Below are 26,366 nucleotides of genomic sequence, written 5' to 3'. Positions count from 1 at the left end.
TCTCTGTTCCAGCCTAGGGCTCCTCAGCAAGTATCCTAAACCAGAGAGGTCATTTAGGCTCGAAGGTACCATTGCCTGAATTTTCCGTGTTCCAGTATTAACATGCTAATACACGAATACTCTAGCAGGGATGCCACTATTGAGGCTTATTTTGTTCTATGCAATGGCCGCAGGCATCCCTAAAACTGGTCCATGCTCACAAAACTGACTTCAGTACCTCAAAACTACTTCTCTTCCCAAACTTTGCTGAAGGATCCTTTTGAGGAGTTCCATGATGTTCTGCAATAAATTCTGACACTTTGAACATCAAAAAAGCAAACCTTGGCAATATACTCAAGAGCTGTTTCTGCAGAATATTACTTGGGGAGGGGGATCACAAAAAGTGAACCGAAGTTGTTCTAGGGGCTGTGATTATTTTTGCTTGATATACTTGTACTCTGGATTCTCATGTAGTACTTCCTTCAAAAAGAAAAGTCATCCTTACAAGGTGGGCAGAATTCGGATTAAAATTGTCCAAGCAGAAACCCTTGTAGGCCTCCCTCAGAGCAGAAAGCAGAGCAGCCCAGAGACCCTTCTCCCTCTTTGCAGGTTCTCTGAATTCAAACAATTCTTGTCATTTCAGCTGGTCTAGGTTAGTATCCATACACAAAGAAGTTTTAGCAATCTGGAGTCGTCAGATGCATCCAGAAAGCAGGCTGAAGAATGAAATAATTGATTAAAAGGCAGTGGATACACACACCCCACCCCCAAAAAAAAAAAAACCACAACCCAACCAAAGCTTCCCCTGCCTTTTAACACCCTGACCATGGGATGCTCTGTTAGTCCTCCCCCCGCTGCAGGGCCAGGGAGACCTGCCTCCGCTGGAGGACGGGAGGACAAACCAACCGCCTCGCAGAGACCTGGGGACAGTTACCTCACCTGACGTGATTTATTGCTAAATGCCTGGGGAGCAAACAAAGGGAACAGAACGCCCAAAGCATTAACTTTGCTAGCCGTAACTTTAGTAACTTAAAAGCTGCGTCAAATGCAGGGAGTCGGTATTTGCCGAGGACTCTGTCATGTTACCCAGCAAACTGCATTTAGAGCTTCTCCAAAGCTGGGAGTCCACCTAAGGACACGTTCAAAGTAAACCAACAGCCTCAGTTCTGCCCGCTCTCCGTACAAGCACGGCAGTTCTTCAGACAGCGACCGGGCTGCTTTGCTTATTGCGGGGCATTTTGCTGGTTTTCTAATCCACGCGTAAACGAGACACCAACTTCTAGAAAAGCCATTACAAGCCATGTCTGTACCGCTTTCAGCTCCTTTACAGTCTGCCAGGGAACAGGATCCTACCTCTTACTCGAACTTCAGCATTTATCTGCTGGAAGAGAGGCAACGCTATTTCTGCAGGTCCGCAACACGCTGGGTTTTTACGGGCCGACATCAGCATCCCCTTGGCGTTTAACGCAACGCGTCACCAACGCCCCGGCTGAGTTACAGCCGCTGGGAAGTTGCGGGCGGGTATTTTCAGGGAGCAGCTTTCGCGGGTTTAGTCTTGCACAGTCCCGATCAAGGAGCGGAGCGCGGGGAGCGCTGTGCCAGCCGCCGGCCCCGGCCTGGGGACCCTGCTCGGCGGCCGGGCGCCTCGGCAGGGGAGGGGGGGCGGAGGAGGGAAGGGGACAAAGCGGGACCCAACCTTCGTCCTCAGGGTCTGGTGGATGTCTGCTGCCAGCTCCCCTTCCCACCACTGCTGCTCCATCCTTTTTCTTCCCAGCCGGCGAAAGGCCTGGGGGAGAGCGGGGGCCGCTCTGCGGGGCGGGAGGACAGCCCGGCCCGGCCGCCTGCCCCGGCCCCGCCGGCCCTGCCCCGGTACCGGCGGCCGCCCCGGCCCCGCCCGGCTCCCGCCAGCGACGGCGGCGGCACCGATCCGCGCCTCCGCTGCCCTCAAGGCGCCGCTGAGCGCCCGCTCCGCCGGCCGCCCCTGCCCGCCCCGCAGACCCGCCGGGCCCCGGGCCGGCAGCGGCCCCGCAGCGGGCGCCCGGCGCCCATTTGGGGCCGGCAGCGGCTGTCGCTCGGCGCCGTGTGCCGCTGGAAGCGCTGCCCGCGGCGCGGCCCAGGCTGAGCCCCGGGGGGCGGGGGGTGGTGCTGCCCCTCCGCCGGGGCGGCTCTGAGGTTAATTGGCGCTAATTAACAGCTGGCTGCCCCAGGGAGGGGCAGCTCCGGCCCCTCCGTGCCCCCGCGCTCCCCGCGGGCCACCAGCTGCAGCCCCCAGCCCCGCGGGGCGGGATGGGATGGGATGGGATGGGATGGGATGGGATGGGATGGGATGGGATGGGATGGGATGGGCAGGGCAGGGGGAGCCCCCTCCCAGCAGCTGCCCAACAGGAGGGCGTTAGGGCAAAACAGCAGCACCCCGACGCGGCTGACTTGGGTCTGCTGCATTTAGTTGTCTTCCTAGCCGGACTGGAAAGGGTCGTGCAAGCAAAATAGCTGGAGAAAATGAAATATAAAGCTTCTCCCAGTAATGAAGGCTCTGAATGCTCGATAAACATCCGCAGTATTAACAGAAGAGATTGATTTCTTCCTTGGTTTATGATTCCCTACACGAGATGCCTTATCTTAAGCTGCCAGCAACCTGTAGATAGAAGTGCTTGCTCGTGTCCGAGCGTGAGGTTTGGCGGGATCACAGCTCCCGATCGGGCCACGCGTCAAGGTTGCCCTCACAGGGCCAGAAGGCAGCCCTGTCCTGTGCAGGCAGCGGGCCGGGACTCACCGGAGGATGCACTGCCCCGTTCCCCGTGCTCAGACATAACCCACGCCTCGCCTCTTTGGGACAGGTCCCCTCCTCGTTACGCAGCAGCGCGCAGCACCGGCTGTAGCGGCACCCTGATGCGCCGCAGACCTCGGAGATCCGTGCTTCGCCGTCAGAGCTCAGCCTGGCTAAAGCTTCAAGGCTGGGTGTCAGTCACTGCTTTGCCCTGGGAGCCCAAGCACCCTCATCCTTTCCAAGTTTCATACCCAAAGAGCCCAAGAAACTGTCAGGCACCACATAGCTCTATTCCCAGGCCTCTGAGGGCCGTGTTTATAGTGCAGTGGATATTTCAGCAGATTGAACTGAAATCTTTCAACGAGTCTTTCTTAGCGCTCTGCTTCAGCAATTCCAGGAGCCAAAAAAATCACCGTGCAACCTGTTTTATACCCAAATCTCACTGTTGATCCATGAAGGATGAAGAATTTTCATGAGAAAGTTTACCAGGCCTAGCAACGGCTTTCCCATTTAAAGAACTAAATTTCATTTTTAGAATTAGGTGTTTTTTTAAAAAAAAGATAATTGCCAGTCATTCTGCACTCAAATTTGCAAGAGAACCTCACAAAATGTTTGTTTCTCGGTTGGTTTCCTACAGGAAAGGAAGAACAAAAATCTGCCTGCTTCAGTCAAAATAAATATTTATGTTGATTTTAGTGTCCCTGGGAAAATATTTGTGTGATCAAAGGAAGTTGTTGACCAGATCTTCTGGGGAAAACACACCCCAGTTGTTTATAGTCTGTGTTTGCTGGCTTGTCCCCTGCTATAAAAGAGAAGCAGTGAAGTTAAGTGGCAACAGCTATTAAGCCTACAGATAAAAGCTGCCACCAAGTGTCCATCAGAAATAATTTCCCCCTATTTTAAGTACATCCCAGTATCCCTTAAACAAAGTACTTAGGTGCCTTAAATTAAGGCAAAGAAAACACTAGCTTGTCTTTTTGCTTAAAACTGAGCACGTGCTTAACTATTTTGTTGAAGGACAGCCGGAGCATTTCTTTACAAGTAGTCTGTTCATGCTTCGTACAATTATATATTAATTTTCTGTAAGAGCTTTTATATACATTTATTATATCAGTATAATTCACAAATTTTTTTTACAGTGTAAATCAAACCAACAATATCATTTGAAAGAAAGAGTATCAGTTCTTTGAAAAAAAGTTTCAATGATATGAACATGGTGTAGAAACTCATGTTTTCAGAAACTCATGTCCATAGCATCTATTGATTTAAAGCTCTTGTATTTTTTAAATCTGAATTATTTTTAAAAATCTTGAGATTCCATGTGAAATAGAAAACTGTTCCATATAATGTTGGTTTTAATTTTGCAGCCAAAATATTTTATTCTTCCAGAATGTGGTCCATGTGTTTCACTTGTTCCATTTGAAAAGAAATCAAGGATGATGTATCAAAAGTTTCCTCCAGTAACTGCATTGATATTAAAAATGGAAACAAACGATGAATAAGGTTCTCCTTTCCGTAGCACGGCTGTTAGCAGGGCTCAAATAGACTGCCCTCTTGGTTTAAAAAAACCCCAACCGGCAGCGCGTTCGATATCATGAACTATTCACAGTAACAAGTTAGAGACAGCAGTAATTCCACACTGGATAAGAGCTCATACATAGCCTTGAACCTTGGAATTGCTTTATTTCGAAGGAGGGAGTGCCAGCAAGGCCATGTACATACACCAGGGAATCCAGTACTGTTCTGTCTGATAGGCAAATGAACAACACACCGACATTAACTTCTTGATATTGTAAAAACTGATGGCAGCTACAGTATATCTTTTTCCATCCAAATCCTCATCAGGTTCTGATATAATGGGTAAAGCTTGAGTTAAAATATAGGCACTAGCCACAACAGAACTGTGTTGATTTAATTTTCAAGTGTTTTAAAAAACATACTGAGAGAGATAAAGGAAAAATCCCATGGAAATTCCCAAAGTAGGTTTGCACGGGGTTTATATTAACTTTGAGAAGTTTTATGTTACTCTTTCATCATTAGTAAGTCATGGTTGGGTAAAGCACAGGTGCAAAGTCAGTAAAGCTTCACTGACGTAAATTGGGTTTGTAAGTCAATGGAATTGTTAACGTTGAGGCTTTTTTCCCTTAAAAATCAGTTTAACTAAGCAAGTTAACATCTTTACCACTAGCGCTACCACTCTGAGTGCTGGGGCAATAAAATCGCTTTTAGGCGACAAAGCTGTCTGAACATAACTGAGGACACCAACTGCAAAGTGACCAAAAAGCGGCTCAGGCACCACGCATCTTACCTGCCAGCGCGAAGGGCTCAGAAGAAGCAGGGGCTCAGCTGGGGAAGCAGCGTGGTGGAAATACTGCGGTAAAGAGACAGCACCAAGTGCAGAGCCAGGCTGCGCCTGCGTCAGCAAGGGGCTAGGCTGTGGGCTTGTTAGTCAAGTGTCAGGTACAACACGGCATCCGCTCGTGCCTGTGCTCCTGCCAGGGAGGCTGTATGTGTCAGGAAGACGTCGAGAAGGCTTGTTCACGCCTCCACCTCACCTGCTACTGGAGGTGGAGCGGAGCTTCCCTCATACCCAGCAAGGAGGCCAGTGCAAACAGGGGCCACCGTGTAGCTGCAGGGGCCCAGCGCTCCCCAGGGCTCCTCCTTCCCCAGGTGAGCAGCCCAGCTTGTTACTACCCAGGTGCCTCCCATTCCACCAGGATGCCAAAGCCAGATTGGCTCAGCAACAGCTTGAGCACTAATTTAAGCCAATTTGAGTGCTTTTACACTGTGCAATGGTTTCCTGCTGAGGAAGAGCTTTATCAACTCTGGTTCTCCATATCCACCCATGCTTTCCACTGCCCTGCCTGCGTGGTTCATCTGTCACTTCTCATGCGTTTTTGTTATCTGATCTATCTTAATGAATCTAGTGTTTCTACTGAGTTAGTTTTCTGTAACTTTAGAGAGTGATATTGGCTCATACAGGGACCTGAAGCCAGCACAAAGCAAGCAGTGAGGAGGTACAGCCCCAAGCAGCAAGAGGTAAGCGAGGCCTCTTCCTTCAGCAGTGTTAAACTGGGGTGATGGGATCTGTGGACTTGTGCCCAGACCTGGCTTGTCCTGTTTCCTCCAAGAGCCAGCACTGGCGGGGCTGAGCAGTGAGGGCCTAATCCAGCAAAAAATGCCCTGGGGAGGATGCTGTGAGCTGTGTGGAGCTGTGCCCTCGCTTTACTGGCTTAGCTGGGTCGGGTTAGCTCCATTAGCAAGCTGATCGGAGGCACGGGAGCTCTGTGCCCTCGCAGATGGCGGAGGCGAGAGCGGGGTTGCCCCTTTCTGTGTGGGGTTTGTGGGTTTGGAGAACTGCGACCTGCTTTCCTCCGCTATTGGTAGAAGCAAGCTATGACTCTTTTTTTTTTTTTTTAAAGACAATGTTGTATGATTAGGACTGTCCTTAGGAGCTGTAACTATTAAGCCTGGCTGGCTGGTGTGAAGGGCTTTAACCCCAGTGAGCTGCTGTTGGGTGTGTATCCATGCCAGACTAAGCCTGTGGCAGTGCAAGGAAAGAACAGTATTGCAGACAGTATTCTAGCGTTTAAAGACAATGCTGCTGTGCTTCTCTGTAGCTTGAAGAGCCTGTTTTAGTCAAAGGCTTTTAAATAGTTGCAGTTCCTAGTTTTCTGCTGATGCTGAGTGGGTTGAGTCAGGGTGCTTCTGCCTTGCCTTGGGGCACTGAGAGCCCCCAGGGGAGGCTCAGGGGCCTGTTGCTGCCCAGCAGCCTGAAACACCTGAGCTTGGTGCCTGAGAACTGGCACCATGCAGGAGCCAGCCCGCCCTGAATTTCCCCTTCAAGCACGCCATCCCCTCGCCCCTGCTCCTTCCTGGTCTGAGCACTCATTTCCTTGTTCCCCCTCGCAGCCAGGGGTTTGCGTGGAAGTTGGAAGCTCTGTGAACATACCCTTCCTTGTGGAGGTCTTCTGCTTTTCAACCTGCCTGCCAAGCAGCCAGGGGACATGGCCTCTCCTGCACACAGTTGCTGAAAAATGCACTTCCCACCCTGCTGATGCTGTGCAGAGTGCTCGGAGAGTGCTTGGTCACAGCTTCGCCTGAGCGGGAAGTGCACTGCTGCAGGGTATTGGGGATGGATGTGGGAGTGGAGACAAGCTCCCATGGCAGAGAAACCCTCCTCTGCCTTGGAGGGGACCTGGGCAGGCACCTGTGTTCACAGCCAGGTCCATGCTGGTCTCTAATGAACTGCAAGCTGAACCAGCTGAGCCTTTTCTGTGTTGCTAACTGAACACTGAAGGCTCCTGCCTTTCCTTGCCTCCCTCCCCTGGCACGCTGGATGTGCCGGAGGGACTCGCTTGTGCCAAAACGTGGTGCAAAGGGCAGCTCTGACACCTGCGGCGAGGAGGATGCTGCGGCGTAACAGGTCTTGCGCGAGGGCGGCAGGGGTGGATGGCATCCTGTTCAGCCAGGACGTTCCTGCCTCCTTCCTGATGGCATCTGGCCTCGTGCACGCCCGGCTACCACCGTTCCCAGCTCTGCCCTCGCCGTGCCAGAGGTGCAGGCAGCTGCCTGGGCTGGGGCGAGCAGCCTGTGTGGGAGTGGTGCTCTCCTGAGACAGCTTGGCTGTGAAAACTGGAGCTCTTTATTTGGTGGTTTTCCAGAAACTTTGTGTTTCTGGAATAGAGAGACTTTATGTAAATCTCAGTTTCAGTTTAAAAACAAAGTAAATAACAGCTTGGCTGGAGGACAATGGCAGCACAAACCAAAATGCAGCCTGAAGATGCAGGAGCAAGCCCGAATATGTTAGTTTTTTTAAATTCTCTGAAGTCTGAGCCAGTCATTTTGAGTTTTGGGGGGTTCCCCCCCTTTTAATATTTCAGTGATCGGCCCCGTAGTGACCTAGACACACTTGTACCTTGCCAGCTGCCCTTCCCTCCCTCCTCTCCTGGGTGAGGCAGGAGGAGGGGAGCCCACAGCTGCTTGAGATGATTCTTCTTGCAGGATTGGGCTGAGTGGAGACATTTTGTTCAGCATGCAAGTTGCTCTTAAGGCATCATACAAGGAAATTCATCTTTTTCAGAGAAACCTGTGCAAGTGGAACCCACATGTATCACTTCAAATGCTCATGCCTCATTCACAGAAATACTTACGATACATGCTGTCTTTAAATGACTTCAGCCCAGTGGGAGGTTACACAGTCTGGAGGAGCTGTTCCTCTCCCTCTTGCCTGCTATATTTTGTTGGTTTGGGTTTTCCATCACTCGGCGTCCTCGATGGCAGCAGGTTGCCTGGGGCTGGGTTTGAGCCGCGCGGCACGGCAGGCAGCAGCGTGAGCTGGTGGGGCGGCGGGGGCAGCTCCGAGGGTGGACGGGAGCAGGCTGGGGCCGGGGACCGGGACCCTGTGCCGCTCCTGCGGGAAGGACCTGGTAGCCCCGAACTGAAAGCAGCGCTATCGCACGGAGCACTCGGTGGGGGTCAGTGGTTCTTTTTATAAGTTGCATTTTGATACTCCAGACTTAAGACTCATTTGCAGGCTTTCCTTTTCCCTAGAATAAAAAGGATGCTTTGCCAGACAGTTAACAAATTCTCTTGTTTCTCATCTGGGAAAACCAGCTGGTGTCCCCCTGGGAGGGCCGACACGGGAGGAAAGGCTCCCCGCTGGGGGCTTCTCTGGAGAGAACAAGGGAAGAGTGAGCGGCTGAGCGGATCTAATCGCTCACTGCTGCTTCCCCTCCACCTTCCCCTTCTCAGGCTTATTCCCTGTGGTGCTCTCCCATCCCCTCCCAGCCCTGGTACCTGCCTGGTGCCAACTGGCTTCAGCTCATAAAATCAGTGGAGAACTAACTTGACTACAAATAAAACCCAAACAATAGAAAAACCCACCCCAAAAATACCCACTTTTGGGGATGGGTAATGCACTGAATGAAGGGGAAAGAACAGAGGAGGGAAGCGAGGTCTCTGTCTTTTGGCAGCAGTGGGCTGAGAGCTACTGGGTTAATTAAAGCTGTACCGTGTAACTTCTCTTTTGGGTGCAGCAGGGCTGGGTGGTGCCCACATCCATCCTCCCACGGGTCCCACCGCCTCCCTTGAGCTGCCCCCGACACGGACAGTTGCTGGGGGACCTGCGGCAGGGCAGAGACCTGCGTGCAGCTCGGCCCCGCCAAAAAGCCGTTATTTCCCCCGCCGCGCTGTCAGGGTGGGAGCGCGGGGCTGGGTATTGAGGGAGAAATGCCATCCTTGAACTGCTGCTGCCCTTGGGAAGCTGCCTGCAAACGCACCCCAGGACACCCTAAATGAGGGAGCTTTGGAAAGAGAAATATATTGTCTGAACCACCGCTGTCAGGGACAGGACACCTGCCATCTGGGTGAGCAGCTGCAGGGGGACGCACAGATCCTATTCTTCCACCTTGCAGGTTTTCTTGCACAGAGAGCAGAAAACTCTGTGCATTCCCCAGCTTGCTGGGCTGGGAGGGGGGGAAATACTCCTGTTGCACCAGCCCCTACAAAATCCATTGCTAAACCCAACAGTGTCTGTGGAATCTGTAACAGAGTTTTGAAACCACTTTTATAAATATCAAGACTATTCCAGCAATACTTTTTTTCAGCTTTGTTTTATAAAATGTATTTGAAAAGATTTTTGCAAGATATAACACAATTACTGTAGTTCATGAAAATCATGCAAATATTTTGACTTGTAAAAGTAAGATTGGAAAAAAATAAAAAAATCTTTGTTCTTATGGGATATCCCTTGAATGCCTAAATATGAGGATTAGGGGAGCTGGAAGTTCATAAGAGTTTTCACCAAGTGATAAAGGAGATGAGAAATATGACTGGAAGCCAAGAAGCAGCATCTGATAGTGAGGAAGCGACTCCTTCCCTCTGGCTACCGAGTCAGAGACCTCTGGGTCACAGGAGTGTTGGACACCCTGGGGCAAGGCAGCCAGACTGAGCGGCTTTATAGCAGAACTCTGCTCTGGTAACAGCGAACCATTTTGGAGCACGTCCCTGTATTAGCTGATACAGAGGAGGAAAAAAAATTGCTAAGCTCATCTTAGCGAAAGCAAAAAGCTCAGCTGAGCAAAAGTTCAGCTTTTGACTTTTCTCTCTTTTTTTCCATACAGTTTAGAGCTAAAACATTGATATTGGAGCATCTGTAATATTTGACATACAACATCAAAAAAGCAAAGCAGCAGTAAGATAGGGTCTAGCTGCAGCGTTAAGCCCTTGAGGAGGATCTCAGCAGCACCACAAGTATCTTCTTCCAGCAAAAGCTGGCAGGGATGAAGGAAGGGGGTTATTAATAATCTGTTTCTGGACTGAAGTTTCATGCTGTCTTTGACAGTTGAGTCTTATCTGCAAAGCTGACCCTCCACTGTGGCGTGGAGGCCCACAGGTATTTGGCTTGCACAATCCAGTTTCGGCTTGGGTCACAGCTTACCAAAGCTTGTCTGAAACCAGATGCAGGACTCCAGTGCTGGTATATCGAGCCTGAAATCTGAGAAACACCAGTGGTGCTCAGTGCAACAGCTCGTGTCTTACAAGGAGTCTTACCTTTAACCTTAACAATGAGATCTCTTTTGCGTCATCTCCCGTTTAGACCAGATGCCTTTGCTTATTAGTACTGCTTTGATGAGGCTGAGAGCTACTCTTACTTTTATAGCTTTAGCTGACAACTTCCTGACTCTTAAGTAGCTGGTAAGGTGTAACTCTGTATTAACAAGGATTATTCCTGTTGTGGGGTGTAGGGGGAGGAGGAGGCACAGCGGTACAATCTCCAGCATCAACGGCACTTCTGAGCTCAGCTTTCAGGAAACGATCGTTGGTCTCTGTGCTTTATGATAATAATATAATAATCAAAGCATTCTGCGCCAGTATTTGAGTTACGTGTCCATGGCGTGTTGGAATCGTCATGGAAAATGTAATGGGTGGCTTCGAGATTGAGAGATTCATGAGACTGCTTAAAGGTGAGTCCTACTGGTCCTGGTACTCTGTGGACTAGCTGATGACATCAATATTTAAATAGCCAACACAGGCTGTTAGTGCCAAAAATGTGGCATCGTATGATAATCCCACATATGTCCATGTACAGGCTACACTTTGCTGGACTGAGGTCTCATGCATTTCCTATTTTTCTGCACAGGCTAGTTTCTCATCCTATATTTCATTGAGATAATCTTGATCAGGATATATCAGGAAGCCAGTAAATAAGCTGTCTGTCCAGTAGGGATCATAAAAGAGCCCATTTTGTTCCGAGTAGAAGATCTGCAGCCATACCTCATCCTCCTGCTTCAGAGAGAGGATGGTTGATCCAGAGGCAACGTCATGGTTCCCAGTGTTGGCATCAAAAGTCTTGATTCGGTACTGCCCGTTGTGGACCAAGCCAATGGCCAAATGTTTGTTGGCCAAAGTGATATCATAAGTGAAGTAGTAAATACCTGGGATGCTGCATATAAATTTCCCACTGGAAGCATTGTAATGTCCTCCCTCGTTCATCAGGATCCTGTCAAATTTGATGGGCAGCCTTTCCCTTGGGTAGCTCTTGGAGACTGCCACAGAGAAGGCAGATTTGGCTTTGTTGGCATTACAGGTGCAGGGTCCTGGCATCCCGGTCTCGCCCTTGTTCCCTTTGGGCCCTTTCTTTCCCGGTGCCCCGTTTTTTCCAGGATTGCCCTTTAAACCCTTGGGCCCTCGTGGGCCTGCCTTGCCAATAGCTCCTGCTTTCCCCTTTGGTCCTGGCTTGCCAGGGTTTCCTGTTCTGCCTTGTGGACCTAGAAGACAAATAACCTTGTAAACTTTTCAGTGAAAAAGATGATATGGCAAGTGGAAGGGGGTTGTATCATTGCAGCGGTATATTTTCATTTAGGAGGAAAACCTTGCTGGTGAGAATCCTGATGAAATACCACCTGGGGCTGGACATCTGCCAGGACTGACCAACCATGTTAGGTAGGTAGTTGGCGTGATAACGATGGGACTCGGGAGCAGGACAGTCTGTCCCTTTTAAGGACCAAAAGGCTGGTTCAATTATCTGGCTCGCTTGAGAAAAGGGAGTAATTATAAAGCTAGCCAAGAACAAGCTTTAAATGTTTGGGTTTTTCAGGAGTGGGACAGGTTTTTGAAGCTTTTGGAGCCTAGCTTCGAGCAGATGGAGTACTCTTAATCTCCTCTCTCTCTCTCTCTCTCTCTTTTTACATTTAACATGAAACTGTTTAAAAAAAAAAAAAAAAAAAATTCTAGGTGTAGAAAAGCCCAGCCTAGCTGGGGGATGATCCTGTCATGAACCAGAAGGCACCCGGTGCAGGGACTGCCTTGAGACGGGCAGCGAGTTGAGCTGTCACAGTGATGCTGAAACTACTGATTAGTGCTGATTGCGTCTGATAGAAGGCAAGTTCACGGGGATTTATACCCTATCTGTTGACCTGCTGTAGCAAGACTAGATTTAAATGCAGCCGTGGGTGGAAACCTGTTCTCCAGATTCCCTGTTTTGAGGGTAGGAGGAGAGAATAAGATGCAGCTTTGGCATGCTGGTGTTTGCTGAATCAGGAGTGCGCTCTAGTGTGGCAACGGGAAATCACTGTGTTCTCACCATAGCTGGTCCTGATGCTTACTGACTGTGAGGCTGGGTCTAAGAGAGCCCCACCTCAGGATTAAAGAAGGGTTATTGTTTGCTTTGATTTAGAGCAGTGCCTGTCACCCAGCTAGAGTGCTCCAGGGAGCAAGTGCTTCATTTTTCCCCGCTGACTTTGTTTCGCTTGAGAGCGGGAGTCGGAGGCACCACTTTGTCCCGTCCGGAGGGCCTAGATCAGAACAGGGAAAATCTCACTTCATAACAAAATGACGCCAATAGGAATTGCATGCGGCATTAAGATGCTACGAGCAAATAATGTGAGTCTTACCCCCCCCCCCGCCCCCGGCAGGAACTGACAAATGTGAGATGTTGGAGGGCGGAGAGTGGAATTTCTAGAAGAGTTTCCTATGAGATCTTGTCTGTCCTGGGGCTCAGATTTGGGGTGACAGGCTGCTGTTAACTGGGCCGTTGCACTATTGCTTTTACATTTTACCCTTGTTGTGTTAAGAAGCGCTTTTTTCTTACCTTCATCGCCGTGCTCGCCTTTATCCCCGTCCTTGCCATCCTTGCCATCTTTGCCCGGGAAGCCCATCCTGCCAACCGTCCCCGGAGCCCCGGGCGCGCCAGGGGGGCCGGGGGGCCCGGGGGGCCCCGGCAGGCTGCATGCCAGCTGCGGACCTTCCTGCAGCGCTCCCTTGGCAAAGCCCCCGAGGATGTGGTTTGCCACACAGGGCACAGTCCAGAGGAGGAGGACAGCAGAGATCATGGCGCAGCCTGTAAAAAGGAGATGGGACGTGGCTGTTAACGCGTGGTAGCCCGCATGCGTGGGTACGGTGGTGTCCCCTCCACTGGGACAGTGTGTTGTAGAGACTCCCATGGAAATGGGAGATAATGGGGCTTTTTTTGGCAGGGTGGGGGAGCTGTTTGTTTTGGTGTGACAGGAATGCAAGGGTTTGGCTCATGGAGTTTTCTAGGTCTGACCAATATTTTTTTCAAACTTGGTCTTCTCTGAGTCTGTATCTGTGGCCATCCCTCATTTTGTTTTGTTCCCTGGGCCTCCTTTCCCCCCCAAAACACAAGTAGTGATGCCAGAGGGGTGCAGAAAGCATCTGCTCGGGACTAGCGGCGTGGAGGAAGGGGAAAGGGTTTTGGTGTAAACCGCCCTGCGGCTGGGTCACTGGGGTCCCTTACCAAGCACAAAACCCATCGTGCGATGCAGGGCTGAATTTAGAAGATAGGCTTGTGGAGGCTTTAGGCCAAGGCAGTCCTTACCGCATTTTGCCTGACAGTATGAATTGAGCCTCTTAGCTAGCTGAGGACGTCCCATCCCTCATCGCAGCTTGGCTGCAGGGCACTGCACGACCTGCAGCCAAATCCCCTGCCAAGCCTCTGGCTCAGTGTTGGGGTGCAGCTGCCCCTGCGGCCGTGACCGGCCCTGCTGCAGCCTCCGCCGGTGGTTTTCTAACCTCTGGCTGTGCTGACCTGCCTCTCTGTGGGTGCAGTAGCTCAGTCTTTCTTTGTTACTAACATTCACCTTGGAAAGAAAGGTAACTGTTAAAACCTGGGCTGTTGTTTGTCTCCTGGCTCTGTAAAGTAAGCCATTGGTTTATAGCAAACACCAAGGTGGTTTTTTGGAGCATCCCAGGCTTTGCCTTCATTCACGGGGGGGGGGGGGGGGGGGGGTGGGCCTCCTGGGCTTGTCTCACTCCACTGCTGGATGCAGAGATAGTGATAGAGAATAATTTCTGGAATAAAGCTATTCCCATGAACCTGCTCATGATACAGAGCAGTTGTTATACAGTAAAATATCCCTCTGGATGTCTGCACATGGAGCTGTTTGCAAATAGCTATGCTCCATGTGCAACTCCTGAGTGACTCCACTGCATCTTGAAATAGTGCTCAGATGCATCAGCAGCTTAGCGAAGATGCTCAAAATCAGGCTGATTGACAAGAACCCATCTTCATGCATGACCCACCCGAGACTCTGGATGTTAGAAGCATTTAAAATAGAATTTGGGTTCTACCCACGGTTACAGATATACTAAAAAAGATAACTTCCCCTACGGTACCAATTTCTGACTACCCGTGGGTAAAGGTGCTCCTGCCGTCCCCTCCCCAGAACAGAAGGCCTCCCCATGCCGGGGCTGAGGATTGTTTGCTCCCTTTGCCTGCCGGTGAGGGAGGTTATAGCCATGGCCACCAGCTCCCCAGCAGGGCTGGTGCTCCCTGGTGGGCACTGACCATGGGCTGGGGGGAGACGCTGATGGAGTCGGGCTCTTTTCCAGTTGTATGAATACGGAAACAAGCTGGTGCGGGGATGAAAGGCATTCCCTGCCCCAATTTCTTTCCTTCAGCTTCTGTAGCTGGAGTAGCCCTTGGAGAAATGAGACACGAAGCCTAGAACTGCCCCATACAAATCTGTGGCTGGTTCACTGTTTGCTCAGTAGCTCTTTGATTAGGAGAGAACAAGCTAAAGCCAAAGGATTTTTTTTTTTTTTTAAAGGTATTAGGTGTGTATCACTTTGATACAACTCCTACCCCCGGGCTAAGAGGTGCACGCTCTTATTTGATAGAAAAGACTCCTATGAAATTCAGCCTTTTCCCTTATTACAGCCACTTCCGATGGCAGGGGGTTAAATATTCTACAAGAATCATCTGTTGGCATGGGCTTTCTTATCACATCCTGAAGTCCTGCTAACGAAATGCAGAATGTAAGTGAGGACTGAAAAGCAAGCAAGCTGCCTTTCACATATTTCTTCAAGCTTTGGTGCTGAGGCAAATTTGTAGTTAAACACCGATGCAATAGAAGATGAGCTGGGATATCCCAGACTTTTCAGTCTGTCAGTGGCCTTTTGGTCAGGCAAGGTCCTGCTTGGCATTAAGTCAAATACTGGGAGGCTTTAGCATCTCCCCAGTAGTGCTATGTTTAACTCCTGCACTGGAAATAAGATGCTTAACGTTTTGTATAAATTTCTTGTTGGCCTTAGCGCTCTCATCCTGGTATTGGCTCTCAAAGGGGGTGGAAATGCATATCACATGCTCCGAATCCAGCGAGCAATATGCTACATATTAATGCTGAGTGGGAGCCCCCCAGCTCTGCGATATGTATAATTAAGAACATGCAGAGGAGTGGGAAATGCAAAACAGGTCTCCAGGCTGGCTCCGGCTGCTAAGCCATTTTGTTCCTCAGCTCTCTTTTGCTTTTCTTACACCTAAGTTTATTTGCTGCTGGTGAAAGGTGTCGGTTTAATGGCCTCGTGAGATGGAAATCACCAACCAGTATTAACGTGGATGGTTGAATAAAGGCTTTTCGGTTCACGGAAAGGGAAACAAAATGTTAAAATGCCTGTGGAGTGCGGAGATGCCAAGGAAAGCTACATCCCTGCTTCCCAGTAACCACCTCAAATGGGGCAGAAGACAGGTGAGAGGCGTCTGGAGGTGGATGACACTAATAACTTGTGGCAAGGAAAAATGTCACGGTGGAGCATAGCCTGGAAAAAAACTGGAACTGCTTCACGTAGAGAAGAAATGGGCAAGAGGGAGTGCAGGGCAGGAGGGCAGCTCCTTCTCTTAAATTTTTTTACAATAAGTACTTCTATTACCTTCGGACAACCCAGCTGGTTGGCCTGATGGGATAAAAAGCGGCAAACAAAACACCCCGAGGCTGGGAGGTTTGTAGTACTGATACTTGGATAGACAGGGAATATTCAACTACCTGGAGCCATGCTCTGGCGCAGCTCCCAAGCCGGTGTTAATTAACAGCTCCACAAGAACGTTTCATCCCACATCACAGCAGTGCGTGTGGGATGCAAAGCACAGCCGCATTCACAAGAGGATCTATAAATAACCTCTTAAAGAAATCTCTTTGAAAGAAAACAACCTCGTGCTGTTCCACCTTAAAAGGAAAATTGCTCCTCGATGTAGAACGTATGATGAGCTCCAAAAAGCAAATTGGAAACAGATCAGCATCTTTCCTCTCCGCAGTATGGGCGGCAGGCCTGGCACTGGAGGCCGTGCAGCATGGTTTCAGCTGAGGTCTTACTTCTCTAATGACATTTTAATTAATGTCTTTGTTAGTAGGGTTTTGGAGACTTTTTGGCCATGACCGATGCCTATTGTGTGGGAGTGTGCGCCGTGCCCAGGGGCTTACGAGAGATGACTGGTGGTGGAGGACTGCTGAGGGAGGAGAGGAGATCCTGTGTTGTCCGACCCAGCGCAGGGACCGGGTGACGGCTGCAGTTTGTACCTGCCACTGAAATGCAGGTGTTCAGCGCCTCAGCACCCTGGGAGAGCGCACTGGTATCGGGCCCTGATTTCAGCACAGGAAAAGAAAGAGGACCGGCTTCACTTAACAAGCTAGCTCGGGTGTCCGCAGCGTAGGCATGGCTGGCCGGGCCTTAGGGCTGCCCTGCCCCAGCTTCTCCTCAGCAGAGCCTGGGGCAGCACCAGGATTTCCTTGAGGTTATCAAGCGCGTTGGTGCCGAGCTTGGGCCAGAGCAGAGGTGCTCCGGCCCTTCACGTGTGGAGTGCCTCTTCCTTGGTGACAGAATGTTGGTGATGGGCAAGATCGCATGCACGCAGAAATGCTTTTCTTCCCAATATACTTAAAAATATCCTATCTATCCATTGAGTCACTCTGAAATGATGTCTTCTGAAATATTTAGCAGCAATGGTGTTTTCTACATTGCTCGGTTGAAGAAGACCAAACCCTTGGGCTCAGGAGATGGTGCAACTTGTGGTGGGCACGTGATGGACAAGGGCAGCACTGAGCTGCTCTGAGGTAGAGGGTCTTGGAGGAAAGACCCTTTGAGCTCCCAGATGCTGGGCTGGCTCTGGCTGAGACCTCATGTTCTGATCGTAGCTGGTCAAACCTCCACCCAGAGAGAGAGGAGAGAGGCTCCAAAACGTGCTGCAAATGTCTGGGCGCTGAGGTGGAAGGATGAGGCTCAGACAGGTGACATGACAGGTGTCCATCAGCTGGGTTTGAGAGACAGTGATTCCCCGAGTCCTTCACTGGAATCGATGGAAATTGCTGCTGTGGGTCCAGAGCATTCCCTGGCATCAGGGTAGTCTGTAAAACCGTGCTGTGGATCCCCACTGGGTAATTTGGGGGAATACTACTTGTCAGCAAGCAAACTCGGAAGGGGACGATTTTGGAAAATGTTCACTCTTGAATCTTAGAGCTGGAACGCACCTTTATAGAAAATACCTCAGGGCAAATAACGACAGAATGTCTAATTTGCAAGCATGGTACATGCAGAGCTGAGCGTTTACTGGCTTCTCTCTTCCTAACAAGGCACATGTTTAGGGGCCTTCACTATAATTACATAATAAAATGTAACGAATGACTCGGAGCAAGCATGTGTCTGAAATGGGACGTTCTGGCTCTGCCCCATGGCCCTTACGTGACACCCCCTTTCTGGTTTAGGAGGTTTCGTTGTCGTTGCTCATTGCTTTGGTGGGTCCTTCTCTTCCTGCTGGAGCTCAGGGCCTGGGCAGAGGCTGCCCGGGGCCATGGCTCTCCCTGCCGCAGGGGCCTGGGGGCGAGACTGGGGCTTAGCTTTCCTCGGGATCGAGAAATGCTGGGCGCGGGTGGGCTGCCTGGCTCCCCAGCTGCCCTAACCGGCCTGTTTGAAGCAGATGCTTGCACACTCAGCAGGATTTGAACCTGACGCCTCCATGGTGAAACCCGAGCGTCCCATGAGCTTCTGTAGCACATGGAGCATCTCTGCAGGGGGACTGCAAACCCATGCTCTCATAGCTTTTCTGTGCACGCTCCTTGTCGCGTCCAGTGCATCACTCTGTCACCCGAGAGCCTCCGTCCCTAGGGGCTGTGTCCCCACAGGGCTCCTTGCAGCCCCCAGTCCCGACCTGCAGCTCCCCTTTCTGCTGGCCGCTGCAGCGTGGGATGGGCTTGCTGCTGCTGGAGAGGCCTCACAGGCAGGAGCCTGGGGGACACATCCCTTGCCGTGTCTCCCCTGTAGCTTTGGCTGCCACAGCGTCCCTGCTCCGCGTGGCTCCTGCAAGCCCCTGTGCGACCACCCTCATCCCAGCCCTGCTGCAGGTGAACTTCCTGAGCCGCTTCACAGTTTAGGAGCCAGACCAATTCTATAGACCTATATGCATTAAAAAGGTGTTTCTGTAAGAAGAGCTTCTGCCTGTGAGAGTGAGCCCCAGGTGCGAAGGATCGGTTGTACTTTCTGGCGTTTACAGAGCAGCTGGGCTGAAATCCCATCAGAAGGAAATTCCCTGGTTTGGTGGCACGTGCAGTGGCCGGACGGTGACTTTCGGCCAGGGAAGCCACCCTGTGCCATGCGGTGGTGGTGCGTGGTTGCCCACGGGGAGGAAAAGTGTCGGGGGGAGAGAAGAGGAGAGAGTCTGGGGAGAAGGGCTGCTCGGGGGGAGCAGGGGGCTCTGACAGCCTGGGAGGGGACCCAGCAGCAAACAAGCGACTGTGCTTTCTGCTCCGTTTCCTTTCAATACTCGAGGCTTCCTTAAACAAAACAACCATCTTCCTGCTTCACAATTTCCCAGCGTACCTCAAGGCATCTTAATTAGTCTTCAAAATAGTCATTATCCCCATGAGCCCGCTTCTCAGCTCTCGTGGTTGCCCTGTGGCATCCCTGGGGGTGGAAGCACAAGGAGCCCTTGGGCGTGCAGGGCTGATTGAGATAAAATAAGGTGTGCCGCTGGTGACAGCAGCTGAAGTGGGTGTATTTAATTTCTGATACAAGCCAGTGAAGTAGTTATACCAGATATGAGTTTGATCTGTTATCTGCTGTTGCGCAAAGCAATGTCAAAGGAGATAAAGGAGAGCGATGCATCTTCTGTGCCTGAACCTGCATCACCGTCTCGGCTTTGGGCAGCCAGGGCTGCCTGTGGCAAACTTTTCCCAGCCCTGAGCTAAAGCCCCGTTACAGGAGCTGCCGACTGATACCAGAGCGAAGGGAGAGGCTGCAGTTTCGGCTGGACGAGGTGGGTGCTCCCAGCAAAAGTCTGAGGAACGCTTCCTTCCTGGAGTATTTCTTTTAACGGGCGACCATTGCCTTTACGGATTCCTGTGCAGGCATTGGAAACCTGAGGGCTCACTGATTTAGACCTTATTTGGTAGGTTTTTGAAGTTAAGGTTAAGAGGAGGGAGGCAAAATAAAAAAGGAAGAGTGAATCTACTCACCAAGACTAATCTCTTCAGTGAGATCTTGACAGGCGCTGGAAACCTGCACGATTTTAAGCAGATGTTTTGCTGCAGATCGCTGTCACGCGCAGAGCCCAAGCCCCGTCCTGCCGCAGCAGCGTCCTTCTGAGGGGTGTGCAATGTTGACTTCGGTCTTTTATTAACGTTTTACTCCCTTTTGTGCGGATTGCTAGCTTCCTGCAGCAGCTCCAGGTTTTGGCTCAACGTTGCCGGAGGCATATTTTTATTATTGTGTAATGGGTCTGTGCCTCTTCCTCCGTCACGTGGCACGGGAAGAAATTTTTACGCACATATGGCCGGGAAGCTCTTGATGCTTGGGGAGCTCTTCCCTTTCTCTCCCTTGCAGTCTTATACGAAAGGCTCAGGAGTTGCCTGGATAATTTCTAACCGATTCTGCCCCTCTCTGCTGTAGCTGCTGCCCGGGCAAGCAGAATTTGTAAGGGGACAGTAAGGCAGATCGGACCAGGGGACAACTTTGACACTTGATCCTGGAGCAAGGGAAGCAAATCTTGTCCTAAGGGTGGAAACTTGCTTCTAAAACAATTTAGGCAAACAGATAATGGCAGACCGCTCCAGGTTTGAATTAAAGGACATCATCATGAAGCAGCAGCTTTGCAAATGCGAATTTTGAGAGGAAACTGCACGTACCTCAGTGTTGCTTCAGGCGGATGGGCCAGAGAAAGCACGGAGACTTTGCCATAGGGATGGCAGGGCGGGAATGCTTCTGTCTTTGGAAAGGGTTGGAATTTTGTTTTAAGCTTGCAAAGTAATTACAAAACCCTAGCAATTGTTTAAGGTAAGGCGGTAACACCAGAAGCAGTGGCTGAAGCCGGACTTCAGCTTTAGCACTGCCAACACCGAAGTGTTGAGCCACAGTAAATCCCTGTCCCTTCTTGTTTCCCCACTGCAGCAAGTCATGGTGTGAAGGTCTGAGCAGCGCTGACGTCCCAGCTCACACCAGCCCATTAAACACAGAGTTTGCAAATGCCTTGCAACTTTCAAAACTGGCAGGGCTTCCCGAACAGCCCCCAGGGAGGTGCAGGGGTGCAGAGAGACGAATGGGGGGGTGGAAGGGTTTCCTGGCCCCGCTCCCCCCCTGCCCTCCCCGCTTTGCAGGACGCTCTGTGATGCTGCCGGGGTTGGTACGGACCAGACTCACCTTTTTAAGGGAGTGGCGGGGAGAATCTAAACAGGAGCTGTGAGATGACCCAGACAGAGAGCCTGGCCCCACAGGTGCCCGGGCGGGCAGCGTGGGAGGTTATGGGGGACCCGCAACCCTGCCGGGAGGGCAGCGATGGCCCCGGGGCGATCATCACCCGTGCAGAGCGGGTCGCTGGTGCTCCTGGCTGCAGCCTGCGGGTCCTGGTTGTGGGTGTGTGGTTCCTGCTCTGCCCCGGCCAGGATCCTGCGCGGGGCTTGGGACGGGTGTGTGCTCGGTGGCGGGGCTCCAGGCCCTGCCCTGCTGCTCTCCAGCCAGTAAATATTTTCTGCTCAGTGTAGATTATCAGCTGATCGGGAGTATGCTGGAAGTATCATTCCTTACTCCGCCAGAATTCATCCTTATCGGAGCTGTTGTGGGTTTCTTTTTAAGCTTTCCCCTGCACTTGCTGTTGGAACATGGTGGGAATGGATATAACGTAAAAATGAAGTATGTATACAGTTTGCTTTGTGAGCTGTAATCAGTTCAGCTGCTCCTGGGAGGAGTGGGAACGTTTGACTGAGGAAGCACAGGGCTGCTTTCGTGCTGTGCCGGTGGTCCCGCAGAGCTCCTTCAGAGCCGGCGCCCCGGCTCCCTGATGGCTCAGCGATGTTCCCTGCCATTGAACCCCCTCCAGGAGAACAACTCCCCTTCCCAAACCCACGGAACCATCGCCTTAAATTTCACTGGGATAAGGGCTGTTTTAGAGAAGCTGCCATATGGCTGCAGAGCTCTAGCGTGCCTGTGGGGAGCTGCCCCCAGCCCCGCTGCCCCCGTGCATCGGGCGAGCGCAGGCGGGGACGCCCCCAGAGACGGGCTCTGAGAGCCGCTCTCCCCTGGGGCAGCTCGGGTGGTCGGTCCAATGCGAATTCTCACTTTTTGCCTGTTTCCATGAAGTCTGTAGGAACCTGGTTCTCTAGGAGAGCCTCTCCCGCCCGGGGTGCGGGGCTGGAGTCGGCCAAAAGGCTCAAGGCATTGCACGTGCGTGGGTCCTGCCCCAGGTTTCTTACGAGACCAGATGAAAACTTCCTGTGGGCTTTGCCAGGGTGCCGGTCGGATGGGCCTGGAAGCCACGGAGCTTTCCTCAGACGCTCGTGGTGCGGAGCAGAAAAGGCCCTTATGCTTATCCCAAACCTGCCCCATGGCAGCTGTGCTAGGGCACTGGGGCTTTGGGATGGGTGCGAAACAGGCCAAGGACGAAACGATGCTTGAAAATACAGCAGTCCAGCCGGGCAATTCAAGGCGTGACTGGGGAAGTCGCAGTTACCGGTGATTTTGTGCCCGGATCCGCGGTGTGTTGAAGGCAGCGAGAGCCTGACCTAGTTGGGTGGCGTGGGGAGCGGCAGCGCTGGGAAGCTCCTGCCAGGCAGATGGAAAATATGCCTGTGCTTCAACGCCGAGCCGAGCTCACCCTGGGTCCCAGACAGCTCTGCTGGAGAACATGTTTGGCAGCGCACTTTGTTAAATAAATAAACTGCCTGATCACAGTGAAACAGAGCAGCCCTGAGTCTCGGTCCTCAGTTCTTTTTTTTTTTTTTTTTTTTTTTGCAGCTAGACATTGCGGGGAAGCCTTACAAGAGATTGCATCCTGTCTGTGCTGCTTTTTAGCAAAGGCCTCCTGCTGTTTTCACCATTGATCACGGGGAAGGCGGCTCATTGCTGCAGCACAGGGAGCCAGCTCCTGCCTCGGCAAAGCCCCACGGGACATTCGTAGGACCGGGGTGCAGGTCCCCACCGCAGACGGGCTGCTGGGGCTGTGCGGTGCTTCCTCCTGGCTGGCGTGGCCCTGTCTCCCTGCCCGCCTCCCCGCCGGTGCCCCCAGCACAACGCGCTGTGGCTGTGCATCCTTCAGGTGAAGCTTGTCGGGGAACGGGCGGCTCGCATGGCAAGGAAAGGCGCGTCATCCACACCTACAGAGTCAAAAGCGGCAGACGCGGGTGCCTGCAGGCGGGCGATCGCTGGCTCCCGCCCTGGGGTGGCAGGACGGGACTGCGTCCCAGCGAGGAAGGATTGTCCCGTGTTTGCTTTCTGAGCGCTAACGCGTTTTACCATTACTGATAGCGACCTCGCAGCAACGACTTTGCAACCAAGTAAAATGACTCAGCAAATACCAAAACAGCTGCAGTTCGCCCAGAGGCTGGAGGCAGCCTAAAATACAGCTGTCCTGTTGCGGTGGGCAATGGCAATGAAAGTGTACCTCTCCTCAAAGGTGAGTGTAGGTGCTTTGGGGTTTTTTTCCGAGACATTAATGAGAGGGAAAAAGCATTTTTCTACTTGACAGGCCTCCTGGCTTAGCGTGGACTGGCGATTTGAGTAATTTTTATTGCCCTGCCTAAAAGGAGTTTGGAAGTCTGTGAGCAGTCTTCAGAGAGTGATTGTCCCTCTCCAAAAGCCCCCATAAAAATGAGTCAAATCTCTGTTTAAACTGAAAGGATGCCCTTGAGACCATTAGCTCTGCTTAGGAACTGCAGTCCTAACCCATTAAGATAAAAATAAATAGAGCTTATTTTAGGAAGAGGGAAGCGGGAACCAGCCCCAGCACCAGTGAGGCACGGCAAGCACAGTGCAGATGTGTTGAGGTTGGGGTTTTTTCTTTTGTCTCGTGCACCCTCTAATTCAAGGTGAAATTCAGCAATCTTTTTTGACTTGCCACAATTGGCTCCTGCCTAGGTATCTAATAACATGGTTAGACAAGAAAAGGCTCTTCTGAAAATGCCTTCTATTTCCCAAAATACAAAAAACTCCAGCCCTGCTTCTGGAGCCTGTAGCATCAGCATCAGCTGCAATCCCAGTACCTGGGGACACGGGCAGCATTTGCCCAAGCCAGGAAAGCCAGCGACAAATGTCACTTACCTGTGTCACGGTACAGTGCCTCTGTCCTTCAGGGCAAAGCAGCGGCCCCCGGAGATGAGTGAAAAATGACTTCCATTGCGTGCGAGCAGTGGCAGTCTGTGCAGATAGTCATAGCTACGATAAAATCCCCTCTCCTGCTGCTGCTTTCCAAGCAGATAATTTTGCATTAGAGCTGGCTTTTCTGTTCTCACAGAACTGATAATTTGCTAAAAACGGTCTTTCAGCTATTCCTAAAATATTGAGAAAATATTAGTATATTGGCAGAATATGCTGTGGGGCTGTGCTGCCTCTCCGGTGTTAAAACCTGCGGCCCAGTGCTTTTGCTTCTGCACGTGCCCAGCGTGAGACTCGTGAAAGCCAGACGGGACAGCCGAGCAAAACCAGAAGCCAGCTGAAGGCACCGTTTTCCTCCCCCAGCGCGGGTCTCGCGCAGCCGGGAGGCTGATGGCATAACCCTCCCCAACCCGGGTGCCAGAGCCGGGGCGACGCCAGGGCAAGGAAACTCCTCCTTCGCCCGTGCTGCTGCGAGAGCCTCCCGCTAACAGGGCTCCGCGGCACGCGACTTCAGCCTCAGGCCCTGCACTCCAGCGTCCGCTGCCCCGACGCGCTGTTAGCACGCGTCCCAGCAGCTTGTGAATAAAGAGCAGCAATGGGTTAAAACTCCGCTATGAGGTGGTGTTGGAGCCAAATTTGTAGTTCTTAGCTTTATATTAAAAATCAAGAACAAATGCACATGCAAATGTGCTAAGGAAGGAAATGCGTCTGAAAAAAGGTGCCACTCTCAAGAGGTGTGGTGGGAGATTATAGAGCAACGGGCCAAGGACCGCGCTTAGATCCAAATGCAGTGCAAGTGAGTGGCTGGGTGGAGGCTGTTTCTAAAACGCTTTGGAAGTGCTGGACTTACTTTTAAGACTTTGTAGCTTAGAAATTTTGGGGTTGCTGATCTGTCTGCTAAGCAAGGTTTTCTTAGGGAAAGTAAATTTTTTCTCTGTGCCATTGAGGCCTGAAATGCGTTTTGCGGAAGCAAAAACCTTCACTATCTACTACCCCGGTGGGTTTCTGGTTGGGTCATCTAAGAGACGTGAACAAATTTGTTTCATGCAAAATAACCAGTTTAAGTCAGAAAGGTATTTCTGTCTCTCTGTTTGCTGCATCTGGCAAAATGAATGCCAACAGGAGCGCTAACAGAACAACGAGGAGTTGCCTGCGTGTAGTTCAGGCCATGGTGTTTTGGCCTGAACGGAGGAAAGTTATGCCCAAAAGTGGTATGGAAAACTGCAGTTATTGGGTTGCACTGGGCACTAGTGGGCACAGAAAATCCTGTCTCTTCTGTTGTTCTTTCTTTTTCCTAGGAGGTGAACTCCATTTCATCCTTAACTAATTGCTATCATTCCTGCTTTTTTCTGATCCCTCAACAGCCCAAACCAATTACGCTCGCATGAAACAGTGCATCTCTTTCGTTAACCCACTCAGGAAAGCCATAAAGATCCAATTACAAAGAAACGTGGAGACAGTAAAAGAACTACCTCCCGGCATGCCCTGAAAGATAATACAGAGTGCTGAACTTTTCAACAAAAAAAAAAAAAGAGGAGACTGTTTTAATCTATGTTTTAAAAACGCAGACGTCTTCGAATCAGCTGGCTAGTGCGTGGTTGGCAGACTGAGCGTGCCTCAGACAACCCCTGCTCACCAGGATGAAAAATGAGGCAATCGAAGCAGTTGCTGAAAAGGGAGTTGAGAAAACAATGGTTGAGCTTTGCCAAGGGCAGGATTCCGCGAAAGCTGCCCTGACTGCGCGGGAGGGTCCGTCCTGTGCTCTGAGTTGAGAACGCGACTGCTCTGTGTTACCGGGGTAAGGCGTTCCCTCTCGCCTCCCTTCCGTCTTTGCGCGCGCGAGAAACAGGAGTGCTCAGCTGCAGCTGCCCCTGCTAGAGTAGGCTCGTTTTCATTCTATGTTCAGTTGTGTCCAAGCTAGCCTACAGACTGGTTTCAAACTCATTTTAGAAAGGAAATATTCTTCTTGTGCAATAGGAAGCAGTCTTTGGATGTGCAGAGTCATATTGCATGCCAAATCCAAGGGGAAGCAGATGGAGAAAAATTAATCCTCGTGATCAGATCCAATGTTCTTTAACATTTAACCTTTGTGATATAAATAGGACAACATGTTTTAAGCTTTATTTGTCCTTGAACTGTTGAGACCGATCCAGACGAGATCATCGTTCACAAGCTCAAGGAAGTGCATTTTGAATAGAACACTAATAATTGCTTTTTCCCCTGGAGCTGCCTTTCTGCTTCGCCGGGGAGGAAAGCGGTCCGTCTTCCCCACGGGCGCTCTCTTAGCGCAGTGAGACAGGGCACGCCGGAACGTACGTTACAGTCATGTCTTCAGGTGTTGACAAGGAAATCCATCCACACGGGTATGCTTAGGGTGGAATGCCCCAAGTTTATTTGTAATAAACATCTCTCTCTCTAGCACTGAACACATTGGCTTCTAAGATACATGCACCTTTAACTCCCTCCCCGTTTTTCTCTTGAATGTAAGAAAAACACTAAACAGGAGTTTTAATCTGAACTTTACAGGCTGCCTAGGCCGGTGAATTACTTGTTCTTCATTCTAAATTGCTCTTTTCGGTGTTATTTCTGAATCGCCTCCTTTGTAAAGCATCAAGCCTCCAGTTGGCTTTAGAAAGGTATCTCAGTCGCTCACGGAACTGATAACGTGGCCCCTTCCGACGTCTCGTCTTCCCTCCAGCTGAACGGGCACTGGCGAAGACAACAGCAGCTGGCACGCCTGCAGCTGGAGGGA

At 51.1% G+C, this 26,366-nt stretch overlaps 2 protein-coding genes and 1 long non-coding RNA gene across 6 annotated transcripts in view; 1 reads left to right on the top strand and 2 right to left on the bottom strand.

Annotated features, from left to right (window-relative positions):
• The window catches only part of CCNJL (cyclin J like), a 32,714-nt gene extending 24,249 nt beyond the window's left edge, over positions 1-8,465 (bottom strand). Inside the window, exon 1 of one of the 3 annotated variants that reach the window (XM_087760027.1) lies at positions 7,900-8,465. Coding sequence is in view for 1 of the 3 variants with exons in the window: in XM_009469429.2 (XP_009467704.1) it covers positions 1,676-1,738 (63 nt within the window). In the remaining 2 variants the exon portion in view is untranslated. Of the gene's footprint in view, positions 1-1,332; positions 1,422-1,675; positions 1,883-7,899 lie in introns of those variants that run through there. The other 2 variants (XM_009469429.2, XM_087760028.1) reach the window with 2 other exon arrangements.
• LOC148055548 (uncharacterized) lies at positions 4,132-25,863 on the top strand. 2 transcript variants are annotated; one of them, XR_015705279.1, is made up of 3 exons: positions 4,132-5,785; positions 22,259-22,916; positions 24,979-25,863. It is a non-coding gene; the product is annotated as an uncharacterized LOC148055548 (long non-coding RNA). The 2 variants fall into 2 exon arrangements; XR_015705278.1 differs by lacking the exon at positions 4,132-5,785 and adding an exon at positions 18,913-19,289.
• Positions 9,834-20,124, bottom strand: C1QTNF2 (C1q and TNF related 2). Its single transcript, XM_087760039.1, has 4 exons — positions 19,489-20,124; positions 12,840-13,088; positions 11,024-11,517; positions 9,834-10,244 (listed from the first exon to the last, which is right to left on the bottom strand). Exons 2-4 carry the CDS (start codon positions 13,078-13,080, stop codon positions 10,074-10,076), a joined length of 906 nt encoding a protein of 301 aa, XP_087616165.1. The 5' UTR covers positions 13,081-13,088; positions 19,489-20,124; the 3' UTR covers positions 9,834-10,073.
• Positions 25,864-26,366: the final 503 nt, after the last annotated feature.

The sequence above is a fragment of the Nipponia nippon genome, unplaced genomic scaffold, assembly GCF_047370975.1.
Source record: "Nipponia nippon isolate SJK-2023a ecotype South Korea unplaced genomic scaffold, ASM4737097v1 scaffold_21, whole genome shotgun sequence".
Lineage (NCBI taxonomy): Eukaryota > Metazoa > Chordata > Aves > Pelecaniformes > Threskiornithidae > Nipponia > Nipponia nippon.
The sequence above is the reverse complement of the archived record's forward strand: the minus strand, read 5'-3'. Positions and strand labels throughout refer to the sequence as shown.